We start from the raw sequence: 14,901 nt of genomic DNA on the forward strand, positions 1-14,901 counted from the left end.
TTTTCCATTTTTATGGGTAATATGGCCAATTAGACGTCTGGATTATCCCCTATTCGGCAAATAGTGATAAAAATGATTCGAAACTCGTTACTCGAGGGTTTTTGGAGTTGCAGAGCACGAATATCTCATCAGAATTGGTCTTCCGAGATACCTCTTGCCCAGAGTAAAAGGTACCCCGTCTCTCCTGGAGTTTTCGGAAAATTCGTTGTATAAGTGGTCCAAACTCATTACACGGGGATTTGTGGGGACGCTGAACACGAATATCGCGGAGAAACGGGCACGAGGTACCTGGTGCCCTGGGTACTAGCAGCTACCCAGATACCCCGAAGATTAATTCTGTCACGATATTCGTGCTCAGCGACCTCAAAAAAACCCCAGTAAAAAGTTTAAACTGATTCTATAACGAATTTCCCGTAAACTTAAGAAAACGGCGGGGATACCATTAACCGTGGGCACAAAGTACCACGAAGACCAATTCTGAGGCTGATATTCGTATTCAGTGACTCCAAAAACCCCGATTGTGAATTTAATATATTTACGTTTAATTATAAAATGTATATTATTTATGCAAATTGCATATTTTTATTTTCTTATAAATCAATTTAGGTCACAACATTTACTGACGCTCTAACGTATCGAATTCCGAAAACCGCATTGAAATCCGACTTGCTGTTCAAAGTTTTCGAACTTCATAGCTTCGTTTCTGCGACTGATAGTGGACGATATACTGTTTCATTTGACCGGCTGCAAAGTAAATGATTCCGCTTCTCTGCTTTACCAAGTAGATAGCAAAAAATTCGACTTCAAAATTTTACATCCTCAAGAGCCAATGATATGAAATCCAAATAATTATCCTGGTTTCACAACTACATAATAGATTTCTTTGGTGAATACATTATTATGAGTAGAAGTTATTTCAACTTTCAAGCTACTGTTCTATGTAGATTCTTGGAAAGAAAAGTATTACAAACCAAAACACATTTACAATGAAATTGAAAGGTTGTACAAAAAATTGTAGCAGAAAATCGTCATCCCATTCTCGGAAAATTTTATTATACAGCATCATACTTATATCGTTACAGTAAGAAATCAATTTTTTTTTTCCTTTTTATGTGAAAACCCCGCAACTGTGTAATAAAAAATTGATAAAGACGAAAACTGTACACTTTTAAAGTAACATATATGGCCGTAAAGTAACACATTGAAAATTTAGATTTTCAGGCGCACTACAATATTTTTCGCTTTAATGGAGCGATGAAAAATTAAAACAATTTAATCATACGATTTGCTCTATTTGTTTGGCTACTTAAATTTGTTCTTTTTAATGTTGCGTTTGGATCATTCCGAAAATTCAAAATATTTAACTGTATATTTTGTAGAAATCATATTTGGGGTACTTTTAATTAAAACTTTTTATAAAAATACATTATGTTCACAGTTTAATAGGCAATTATATTCAAGTAACGTCAATTTGGTAAAGAAATTATTTGGTGACAAGAAAATATATGCCTTGTTGTTTGGTTTTTATATATTGGATAATATGCGTATCCCTAAGTATTATTATGTTTATTAACTGGCATACGCTTCTAATAGCTACTTTTTTACTTATTAAATTTCATAAAAAGCTTTTTTAAAAAGCAAGGGGAGAGAATATAATATAAAACGTATTGATCTTATCACATTGCGGGTGGTTTGTTAAATTATTACACATCACTGCTAAGTAAGTATCGGTACTCTTATACTAACTTGCACTGTTATGTTACAAACAATTTTTTATTTAATCAAATATATTCGAAACATTATTCTATTTGCTGTTTCATTTTAGTGATTATTGTGGTTTTATAAAATAAATACGATAAATGATATGTGAATCAGGTAATTTTTACCCGCCTTTTTGTTTATTTAAATTTACTTGTAATTGACAAAGCAAATAGTTGTAGCCCCTCCTTCCTCAAAATTTGGAATATTTCTTATTTAAAGAGAGTAAAACTTATCCGTCGGAAGTATACCATTTTTGTGGAATACTATTTATCTTGTTTGCCTGCAAATTCATACAGAGCTTATATAACTTAAGAAATGGCGGAAACTGATTTATCAGCTTATTTTGTTCCAACACAAAGTTTTTAGAAATCTTAGATGAAATGGAGTAACATCTTTTATTTGGTGACCTTCTTGCCTCACGGAAGTTTGGAGTATGGTCCGGAAGAAAAACTATGGGTTATTATTAAAACAACTCTGTGGATAAGCTTTTTGTACAGGAGAAGTTCTTAGATAAGAAAAATCCACAATTTAGTGCCAAATAACGGTACTAAATTGGGAGGAAATTGTTATTTTGTACATATATTTTATTATGTATCGACGATAATCGCTGAATTTGAGTGTTTGGAACTGAAAAAACTTTGGTATTGCAATTTACTTAAATGTGTGTTTGAAAATTATTAGGTTCGTGAATCGAAAATGACAGTTCGAAATTGATGACTAGGTTAGGCACACTTGTATCTAACATATGTCTTGAAGTTTTCCATCAGGGTCTTCAAATCTAAACTCACAAAACTCATTCGATTCAAAAAACTGTTGATCAAATTGAAATAAAAATTTGTTTGAATATTTATGTGAATTTTAAATTTAAATAATGCCTAACATATTTGTACCACACTTATAACCAATGAAGAGTGTAAGTGTATTATGTAATTTTATTACTAGTACTTAAAAATTACTAACAACTAACCCCTTTGTTTAAATAGAACCCCCAAAATGTAAATTGTGTTGTAGTGTTGTAGTACAGAATTAATAATGCCAAAAGTTGTATAATTTTTGCATAGCAATAACAAAATGAATATTTCATTACTCCCTTTTTAATTATTCTTAAATGAAAGGTAGTTTTGTTCATTTTTAATAATAATTATTCAAATTCATTTTCTTATAAAATTTTACCTTAAAAATTATTGGATTCAATGTGTCTGTATTCATCAGGAAAATGCTCGATCACTGCCTGAAAACTTAACATCTTCACAACCGTATAATTTTCTATGGTAAAAAAGAAGGATTTAATATAAAAGGGCTCTAATTTTACTAAGAAAATAGTCTGGATATAAAAAAAAACAAATCTATTCATAGGTTGTTCCGTAGTTATGATACAATTATGATTCACATATTTTGTTACAATTTGTTAAGAATTAATTTTGTCTACCGTCGGCACCTTATAATTTTATTGTCGTATATATATTATTGCTCTTATGGCTGCGTACATAATAATAATATTACTTGGTGTTTTGTGTGTATAAAAAAATCATTATGTATAGGGGAATCCAGGCAAAAAGTGATATTTTATAAAAAATTTGGTCCAAGAGTTGGCAACGTTTCCGAGAGGTTATTTTAAGAAGGCGGAATTTACTTTGGTTAATTATACTTTACTAAATCATATCTGGCGTGATGTAAGCACCCAAAAAAAAATGTCTGGAATTTACAGTTATACATTGCAAAAAGAATATGAAAAATAATTTTAAAATAATTGATTTTTGGCAGTAATAAACTGAGAGATCTTTCACTTTGTACATACAAATTAACTAGTAAAACATGTTGTTTACATTTTAGATCAGGCAGTCGTTTTTTTTTTTTTAATTTTTTTAATTATTTGTTACAATACACGATGAAATATCATGATTAAAATTTCAATACGGTCGAATTATTTCAAACTGTCAGCGAAAAAATTTTTTTTAATGATGAATACTATAAAATTTACTGCCCTTTAAGAATAAATTCAACAGACGTATTGAATTTTGCTGGATTCGTGGAAACAGTGACGTAAACGAAAGCAATAAGGCAAAAGAATAAAAAGCAAGTAGCATCATAAATAAATTATTTATGTTTGCATCAATCAGTGCATTAGAGACGACCATAGATAAGTTAAGAAGGCGGTAGTATAACCGTGCGAAACGCGGGAAAACCCTGTGTGTTTTTCAAATGGAGTACTTGAATAATCCGTCCAATGTAACTCTGTCCATGTTATAACTTGTCATAATTAAAAAACTACAGGCGATGCAAAAGGGAGAAAAACTAAGAAACAACCCTCGTGCTGCTATCCAGAGCTGGGAAAAAACATGAAGGGCTCTGAGGAATTATACCTGAAAGCAAGTGGCAGAGATAGAGAGTAAAATACCATGGCTTATTAACCTTCAGCGGGCAAATTTAACCTTCTTTCTAGGCATAATACTTTAAAAATGCTGTTAAAAATGAGCTTGTAATAAATAAATAAATTTCAGCTATAAAAAACTGTCGAAGTGCAGATGTGTTTTTAATGTAATTCATATTTTTCTAAATGAATGATTTCCAAAACCTATTTGATTCTCATATTTGTTACATATTACACATCTGTGAACGTAGTATATCTTTTGTTAGTATGATTTTAACATAAATGCAGTTTTATGAGTTGGCCGGATTAATTTCGTAATTCCTAAATGATTTTGACAATAGTTTTGGGATTTTCATGTGGATATATACAGATTCAACCACACAGAATTAAATAGAACATGAATATTAATTAATTTTTTTATAATTGTAATGTGGACTAAATTTTGTATAGTTAAATGGGAGAAATATCAAAAGCGAGCAGTTTTTGAATTTTTTAAGAAGTTTTTAGAATCTTTTTAGCAATTCTTTTCAAGCAGAAATTGCTTCAATGTTAACAAAAAATAAACTATTGTATTCTGTTAGTACAAAATGATAAGAATTATGTAATTTCTTCATTGTTGTCTATATATTATTAGAAGTATCTACTACGGAATGTATAATTTAAACTTCATACTTCTTGTAAAAGAAAATTTCCGTCCGCCCGGAAATTAAAATTAACATGAGTTTCTACAACAAGACTGTAATCAATCATGTAATGTCTGCTTGCAACCGACTGAAACATTAATGTTAATTTATTAAATATACCACTTTGCAAAAACAATTCTAGGTAGGTAATTTTCATTTTTTTCGCCAAAATATTTCTACTGCAAAACTTCCTGCCTTAATAAATCTTCTTTTAAATACTTCTACAATAAAATATTTCTAATTATTAATTTTAAAACATTTTTATTATTATACTTTAATTAAAACATACTTAAAACATACTCCTAAATAATACTATTGAACAAAAAAATCTGTTTTAAAATTTTTCTTCTCCAAAATAATTACTCTAAAATTTTAAAAAGTTATTTCCGCTTTTAATAGTTCTACTAATAACGCTACTCTTGCAAAATATTTTCAAATATTTTGAGCAGAAAAAAGTATCTATGTCTATTCCTTATTATAAGTCTCTCGTTAATTCAGTTATATTCAGTCAAAAGAACAAATTTTGAATATGATTTTCTAAACTTCCTTATCTCTGTTTATTATAAATATGAGAGTTAGGTTGTTTGTTTGTTTGTTACGCTTTCACGCAAAAACTATTGAATGAATTTGATTGAAGCTCTACAATAATATAGGTCATACATTAGTGTAACACATGAGCTATAATTTATAAAGATATATTCAAACAAACAAATTAAAAATTTATATTTATTGTTTTGATATTTATAAAATAGGGTGAAGGAGAACCCATTTATGGACATCTGTTCAACCAAGGTTATCAGACATACTTCTTACATTAATAAAAATTGAAAATTGATTATTTAATACATATACTTTTATCTGTGTAAAACAATCACAGAAGTGTACTAATGATTATTGCATATTCATTGAAAAGAAGTAGTTAAAGAGAAAAAATCATTTTTACATATGAAAAAAAAAATTTTTAACGCTTAGTATAATTTTATTCTCTCTTTATTTATTTCAATTTTTTTTTAGAAATATGTTTCTAAACAAATTAATTTTTTTGTAAAAAGTATGTCTGAAAAAGTATTCTACAATGAGCCATCCGGCGACGAAAATATAAACAAACATATCTGTACATTTTGAGAATTTCCAAACACTTTGTCAAATCTCAAAACTATACTACGATGGTAATTTACGCATCCATCCAACGCGATGTTTTCTTTTTCTAATCTCAAATTAAAAAGATTGTAGAATAATTTGAGCATTAAAATTTTTCTTGGTGATACATTTTTGTTTAACTAATAAATTTTGTCAATGGTTTTAAATTTTTCCATTCAATGGATGAAATATTACTATAAAAATATATATTTTATATATTTATATATTAACTACGTGAAAAATAATCTCTGCAGAGATACCTTGTAAAAAGGTTAAAATTATATTATATATAGATAGATTACCCACTGAGTTTTAATATTTTATGTTTAAAGATCAATCGTTTTATGTAATGACAAAAGTATCCAACGACAATTTATAGAACAAATTATACATTGGAAAAATATCAAACGCGCAAAATGTGAAATTCCACAGTATCGAATGCCATAATATGGAATTTTTTTCAATGATTATGATAAAAACGTCATAATTCAGCCCATTACAACTCGACACCCCCCTTAATTTAGTTTAAAAATTAATCACTGCATTCATCAATAATAATAATAATTTAAGAAAAACTCAAATTAACTAAATTCAAGCTCATTCTCAATTCCAGACAGTTTAATTAATAAATAACTAGAGCCAATCGCAATAGTAGATAATGACTCACACAGGTTTTTAAAAACTTCCTGCTGATTTTTTCAAAAACAGATTGGAATTCGGATTTTTGAGTTTTTGAAGAGAATGAAAAAAATGTGTCTAGTTTCATTTTCGTATTCTTAGAGGACGTATTCCTAGTCAATTTGCTTTACTTAAATGGAACTACATACTTTTTGAAGCAGATTATGATCTTGCCTTAAAAAAATCACTCTTGTTAGAAAATATTTTTTCTAGTCTTCAATTTCATCTTCTCGGATAGGCAAGGAATCTTGACGAGCTGAATAACCTGGCATTGAATAACAAAATCAGGCTGATCTGGGTTCCGGTTCACTCTGGCATTAAAGGGAATGCAACAGCAGACTCGTTGGCACGACAAGGGTCGTCACAAACGCCCCTTTTACCTGAGCCAGTCATTCCCACAGCAAGATGGTCTGTTACCAAATTTACCGAATCAAAGAATGGCTACGACAAGTACATCTTGGTTACTGGGACCTTGCGCAAGCCATGCGACAGTGCTTGCCTGAAACTTACTAGAGCACAGTTGAGAAGGGTGGCGGGACTCTTGACAGGACACTGTCGATTGAACTATGACCTTCATAAAATGGGGATCTCTAATGATCCCGTTTGTAGAGCCTGTATGGAAGATGACGAAACTTCCATACATGTTATTTGCACTGGCAGAAAAGGAATATTTTTATCTTAAGGTTGAATGAATTTTCACATCTATTTTAACAACTAATGATAGTTATTGAACAATATACAATAAAAATCAACCCAATATAACTCAACAACAAACTCAATTCGACCCAAATTCATCCATTTCATATTCAATATTTTGTTTAGTAAAATTTTAACAGAAGGTATTTTTGTCACATGATATTTTCGCATACAATATTTTTGCCACTTGATACTTTGTTATTGGATATTTTTGTGATCTGATAGTTTCTGCGTTAGTTGATGCTGTTACCTGCTATTTCCTATTTGCGATTAGATATTTAGATCTCAGGTAAGCACCTTATAATTAACATCCCATTCCAAGCTCTGAGTCAGCAAAAATTTGTTTTTGTTTCGGTTAAAACATTATAAGTGTTAAAACATTATAACTCTAATATTGCATGTGATTATACATTTCATTCGAGATTAACAAACTCACTTGAGTCCTATTTTTATACGAGTGACTCAAGTAAGTTTGTTAATCTCGAATTGTTTATTATAATAAATGGAATTATTGTAAACCGATATTGTTTTATTTAAGAAAATTGTTTAAGGAAATTAAAGTGCTCTAGTTGCACGGGCTGTAAAAAGTTAGCTCGAGTGACTCGAATACTCGAGTACAATAGACGTAATCAACTAACTCGATTGATTTGAAGCACAAAATCCTAGTTGAGTCGCATCACTAATATGATGAGTACACTTAGAATGCTTTAAGGGACAACATTGTGTGAAAATTCAAATTAATAATATAACGAAACGATATAGAAGTTATAAATATTTCCACTAGCGGCGCTGAATTCGCTTCTGTACGCAACGAATACAGTAAAATATTTATAAGCTTTTATTATAAATAATTATAAATATTAATAAGTCTAAGTAATTTTAATAAATTCTATAATAATATACACAATTGCGTTGAGGTTATGTAAATAAACATAACAATTAATACTGTAATGACAACCAAAAATGTTTTAAAACAATTTTTATAATAGGTAGTATGGTAATTATTTAATGGTAATGCAAATAGTACAGTTAAAGATGTTACAAATAAAGGAAAATGAAAGAAACTGCTTGCATATTGCTAAAACTTCATGGAATGCGTTTCTTAGGTATCAAGTACCATTAGTAAGGCATGAGCTGTACTAACTAGTGGCACAAATGAGTCTATTTGTTAATAAACAATAAATTGTTTATTCAATGGAACGTCTAATGTTAAAGTTAACTTACAAAATTATTAAATAGACAACTTGAATTACGTATACGCTGTACATGCATAATAGTTTTCGATTATTTAACAGATACTTCACATTTACGTCATTCAAGTTGCCTACATACTAATTTTTTAAGTGAACTTTAACATTGATCGTTTCATTGGATTAAAAGTTTATTGTGTAACAACAAATAGAAACATTTGCGCCACGATCTCCTGCCTTACTAATGATATTTGATACCTAAGAAACACATTCCATGAGGTTTTAGCAAAATGCGAGCATGTTCTTTTAGTTTCCTTTATTAGTCGATTTTTGTAACATCTTTTACTGTACTATAATATTCATTTTAGTGAATAAAATACTATCTTCATTAGCTACAGCATTTTTTGTTTTTAGATTTTTAGTTGTAAAAAACATACAGAGAAAATGTTAATTTGACTTCGATTAAGAAGTTCCAAAATCCGAATATAATTTGTGAAACGAGTAAATACTGTACAAAATTTTCCTCTCGATTAGGTACCAGACAATTCTCACGAGGTGCATACTCTTTTCCTACGAAACGAAAGTAGCAAATTTTTCATATAGATATAACGCCTTCACAAAAATGAGTTTTAGTTTTGAAATCGAACTGGCAATTACAATAGTTTTGTGCATCAATTAATGAGTGATTAGGATTGTTAAGAAAAATTTCAATTCTATAATAAACCTTTCAAAATTTTAATTTTTTATATAATATGGAACGTTCTGTTAAAATTTGATGTCATTATTGCTCTTAGTTTTTGAGAAAAACAGTGCTAGTGTTACTAGTTTATGACGGGTTATTATATTTTATTATGGGGAAACGATGGTAAACACACTAATTGAAGCTTCACAGTTCAAGACTTATAGATACAACGCCTTCACAGTAAACTATGAAGTCTTATAAAATATAAATGACAATGGCAAATTTCAAAACATTTATGCTTTTAAGTTTTGAGATAACAAAAACTGCAATTTCATATATTTTAAGATAGTTTTAAAAAATAAAGTACTTATGTAACGCTTGACAACCTTGCACATGTGATGAAGATATGTCATTGTATTCTCAATAATAATTTTATTAATAATGACATTGTTTAGTTATTTTATTAAATAATGTTATAATTGTAATTTTTTATTAAATAAAAAATAATTTAATAATAAAATTATTATTTTTAAACACAATTGAACGAAATTAAAATTTTTCAATTCATTTTTGAGTTATGTTATCATGAGCCGATCGTAAAATGTAATAAAATGTCAATATAAACATTTCAATGGTGTCAGACTTTATACGTCATAAAGTAATTTTTGTAGTGAAATTTTCAATTCATTATCATCAACATATTTTTGTTACTCTTAATATATCATACGACGTACAAAAATGTGGGCACAAAAATGCACGAGTTTAACTTAAGTGATACAGCTAGAACATTATATATGAATTACATGTACTGTTATGGTAATATTACTTAGAATGGTTCTACTTTTGCGTTTATTTTGACTTATTTGATTTATCACATATTTGCATCAAATCTACCTTAGTCCGAAAACAAAAATTAAACTGGGCTGACGTGTCATAAATGTTAAATTAGGTAATCTTAAAATTTTAATCACATTAATGTTAAGTTTAATTAAGAAATTTTAATTTTTAATATTACAATCAGTTTTAAATTTCAAAATACAGTTTTTAGTCTTCACTTCTATCGAAACTTCTTATAACTGCCTCCAATTTTTTTTAAGTAGGTACATAAAAAGGTAAATATAATCAACAACTCTTTGAAATAATGGAATCTAATATTTAAAAAATAAATATTTAATAAAAAAAAATAGGCAAAATATAAAATTTAAAAAATTTGTTTATTTGAAGTTGGCAGTAGACACTTTGTTCTTTGCGTTTTGCACAGGACAGGGTGAAAGGAACAATTAAACCCCCACCAATTTTCGTAACAACCTTAATACGTGTTAAAATTTCAAGTTGATTCTCTGTATGGTTACAAAAAAATAATTATTAAAAACTGTTTTTTTTAACATGCTACATATATTGCACATATATTGTTATTAATATTTTTTTTCTGCAATTATCGATGAACTATCAAATTTATTTATTTTTACCTATTTAACATTTTAATGTTTAGACGTTAAAAGCCTGCGAGAATAACATACAAATTTCATCTGATCTTCTAGATTGATAAGTGGTCTCGAAATGTCTTAAGAAGCAAATGCATGTGAAAAAGATATATATAGAGTATAATTATCTTATTCCTTCCAAATATGAACCGAGCTTATTAAGACATGCCAGTACGCTGTAAAATTCTCTTATTCTTTAAGATTTACTAGCTCGACCCGTTGTTAAAACAAAATATCTATATCAATACATAAGTGATATAAAATATCAATAGTAATACTTTCTTTATAGTTATATGCAATTTTATTACAGATATGATATACAAATGATAAAATGAACATAATTAAATCTTAATATTATTTCTGAATGCTTTTTCTCTAAGCGGTACATTTTTAGACTATGATTTTTCGTCATTAGCTAGCACGATAATCTTTAAAATGAGGCGTAAATCATGGAATTTGATGAATGATTTAGGAAGATATTGCGTACCCAGAAAAAAAACAGGCTAGAGGAATAATATAAAAAAGTTCACAGACTTACATATAGGTATAAAAATATTTAGGTTAACAGGTAAGAAAAAGTATCAACGGAATAATATACAAATATAATAATTTTATGTTAGCTTTATCGTTACATTAAATGAAAATACCCTTAAGGTCGTCAAACAAGATGGTCAAGTTATAATAAATATACAAGGGATAAACACAACATTAACATCCCTAATAAATAGATAACCCACCCCGGATTTCAGTGTATATAAATAACATTGAGAGGACTTTCTAACTGTTATAAGACATTAAACATACAGATATTATATAAACCTCAGAGTAAATCTGTGATAATGGTCTGCGTAGGGGATAAATAATGGTCAGACAAATTCACATCATTTAAGAAAATTTAATTCCGGTCACAATTCACATAACTGTTTTGAATACCTTTTCGTTTCTAATAAATAAACTATAATTTAATTGTGTTAAGTTAATTAACTTGATATATAAAGTACATAGTGCTTTATATAAAATATCAGTGGAGGATGGAACTAAACAGCAAAAGAGCAATTACCATCTGGGACCCCTTAACAAATAACCACAGGGTTCCATCAAGTAGGGAAGCATTTAGATATTCTCTTTTTCGTTATAAAGAGAAGCTGCTTTTATGATTTTTAAAGTCAAGAAAATCTGCAGCCAATATACCTAACCGTAGGAGATTGGTGTCTCAAACCGAAAATTTTTTTCCAAATGTTAATATGAATAATTAATTTCATTAATAATAATAAAAATTTAATTTAATTTGTATACTTATATCTAAATAAAATCTTCAAAATATGCATCTTTTTAATTTAATAATAATCTGTTGTTATATCCCGGTCGTAATTTCCAATTAAGCATTTTCTATTAAAGCCGTCACTGAAAAATGTAATCAAGCGCTTACCATTATTAGATAGATGAATTAATCTATAAGTAGATATTACTCATTTACATATATCTGCATATCCATGAGACAGTGGATGGCATCAGAAAATTGTCTACAATTTTAGTCGCATTGGGCGCATGCGTAATCTAAGCCATATTTGACATTTATTATAAAAAAAGTGTGACATGTAGCGCCCGATATTCGTCTGATGCTAAGACAACATACGACGATTTGAATGTAGTTTACAATAAACAAAGATTTAAAATAATGATGTGGGTGGCCTCTGTAATAAATGGATCTCAGAAAAGCGGATAAATGGATCTCATTAGGTTTTCAAAAAATGTTTTATTTTATTTTTATCAGAAACATTTTTGTCTTCAAAAGCTTTCCTTAATCTATTACAGTTTTTGAAAAAATTCTCATCCTTTTCATCTACCACAGATAAAGCAAAACTTTTTTAGATAGAGAGACACTTTAAATGACAAAAATGTCTCACAAAAAAATACCAACATCTATTGTTCAAAATATTTTTTACAAAACGGTTATTTTTGGGTCCAAGTTTATATGCAATTTTTATTATAGTCTTGTGCTTAAACTAACTTCCAGTGCCGAATACAAACTGAAGAAATGGTAACATTATTCCTGCTTTTTTATTAAAATATATCAAAGTTTTAAATATTTAATAAATTTGTTAAAAATATACAGCGAGTCGGGTCGAATGGTTAGACTTTCACTACAGGTGTAGATTCTACAGAAAATCATATAAAAATAAATTTTCCCACTTTGATTATCGCATTTTATTATTATTAAGATATTAAGATATTCGTTGTGGATTAAAGATTCATTCTTCAGGATTAACGATTAACTAAAAATTCTTTGATGGTGGAAGCGCAGATAACATTCCATAGTTTTAATAAATATTAGTTTAATAAATTAAAAAACACGCTTTTGTAGCTAGCTGAACTAAAAAGCAGAAAATAATTTCTATAAGCTTATAAAAAAATAGAGTGCCTGGGAAAAAAATAACTTTTGTGTAAAAAAACGTAGGATGCTTTTTATATTTTATAATGACTCTACTTTTACCAATATGTATCAATAAAATTTTTACAATAATTGAAATATAGCATTCCACGCTTTTTTAAAAGATTTTTAGTTCTATCAGTTACAAAAGCGTATTTTTGTTTTGAATTTCTTAAACTGTTATTTGTTTTATGTAAAATTCTTATTAATTAAACGCTTGTAATAACATTATAATTATAAAACTGAATTTGCAGAACTTCTCAATTCTCAAAATGGAAAACATATAAGAACATATGTTTTTTATGTAGATATATCACTATAACGTTAAACTACGCTAGAGTTAACCTAAGTCTTTCCGATTCGAGACATTTTGGTCTATTATGTAAATAATGGAAGTAGTTCGCTTAATTCGATTTCGGTTATTGTTATCGCGTATTTGACAGACTTAATATCGTGCGTCTTTTTAGCGCGCATACTAAACTTAATATGGCTTCTAACATTTACAGATTGTTCAATGCTAATTGCATTGGAATCAGTGGTACATAAAATTATAGATTCTACTTGCCTTCAACCTGAAAGATACTAATTTTTAAATAAGTAAAGCTGGCACGCTTGCTGAATTAGACATGGAAATGTTATAAGCCCTCACGGTGAGATATAAAGGTTAAAGCTAAAATTAAAACTCGAAGTAATACAAGGTCAAAATGTCCGCAAATCTAACTATGCTGCCACATGTTAACATGTCCCGCTTGGGATACTTTAGATGCATGTATGTCCGTTAAAATTACTTGATTTAAAAAGATACAGGATTAAGATATTTCAATAATCATTTATTGCTACCTGAATGAAAAAGGGAACAAATCAAAAGATAGATTTTGCAATTATAATTTGATTATTCAAAAATTTTGCAAGCCAATCAGCTTTTGGCGAGCAATATTAAACACATGTGTACCAGGAATTGGAACAGTACAGATATTTTAGTTCTACTTTTTCTTAATTACTTTTGCTGTAGGTTTGTTTCAAAGTATGTAAAGCATGTAATCAAAGTTAAGTGCGAAATTTTCAACTCGCCGTTAGTAACATTCACAATTAATTTTTTTTAACAAATAATAAAAAATTGTAGATATTTTAACCTCAGAGATTCCAATCAAAGTGGCTCAGTTGATTAACTCTTTACAACTACCATCCGCCTTGCAGGTTCGATTCCCGCCGTCAAAACAAGAATTGATTTAAATATTTATAATAGGTTTGTGCAGTGCGTGACTTATTCATGAAATAAATGTACTTAGCTTTACAAGGCTAAGGATGACGAGGTATCACAATGTGCCTGTTGTCTACGTGGACTATAACCAAAACAATATTAGATAAACTTTGTAAATAGCAAAAAACGATTTTTATAAATTAAATGTTATGACTAAAAGTTTGTAATATATTATATACAGCATCAATTATAAATTTATTACATTAGGGACTAATACAAAAGAAAATAGTTCTAACCTCATAAAATGGGCATTAGCGCCCTGACGATGTAAATCAAAATCCGTTTTGAGGCCGTGTTTTACAATTTTATTCACAAAAATTATATCAGTTTCTGCAGCAATAATTTTCCTTGTAAAATACAAACTACATTAATAAAATGTTCAAACACAAATTACACATGTTGTTTTAATTAAATTAATTAAGTCACTTAAGTCAATTAATTAACTTTACACTTCGTTACAACTTAATTTGTTGATTAATATAAGTTCAAAACAAAATACTTATTTTATTAATGTATAAAGAGAC

General features: G+C 28.5%; 1 protein-coding gene across 1 annotated transcript in view; it reads right to left on the minus strand.

Annotated features, from left to right (window-relative positions):
* LOC123305759 (transcription factor Sox-3-B-like) overlaps positions 1-14,675 on the minus strand; it is a 59,259-nt gene extending 44,584 nt beyond the window's left edge. The window contains exon 1 of the mRNA XM_044887577.1: positions 14,614-14,675. Within this exon, the coding sequence (XP_044743512.1) occupies positions 14,614-14,618 (5 nt within the window). The 5' untranslated portion in view covers positions 14,619-14,675. The remainder of the gene's footprint in view (positions 1-14,613) is intronic.
* Positions 14,676-14,901: the final 226 nt, after the last annotated feature.

This window comes from Chrysoperla carnea, chromosome 1, assembly GCF_905475395.1.
Source record: "Chrysoperla carnea chromosome 1, inChrCarn1.1, whole genome shotgun sequence".
Taxonomy (NCBI): domain Eukaryota; kingdom Metazoa; phylum Arthropoda; class Insecta; order Neuroptera; family Chrysopidae; genus Chrysoperla; species Chrysoperla carnea.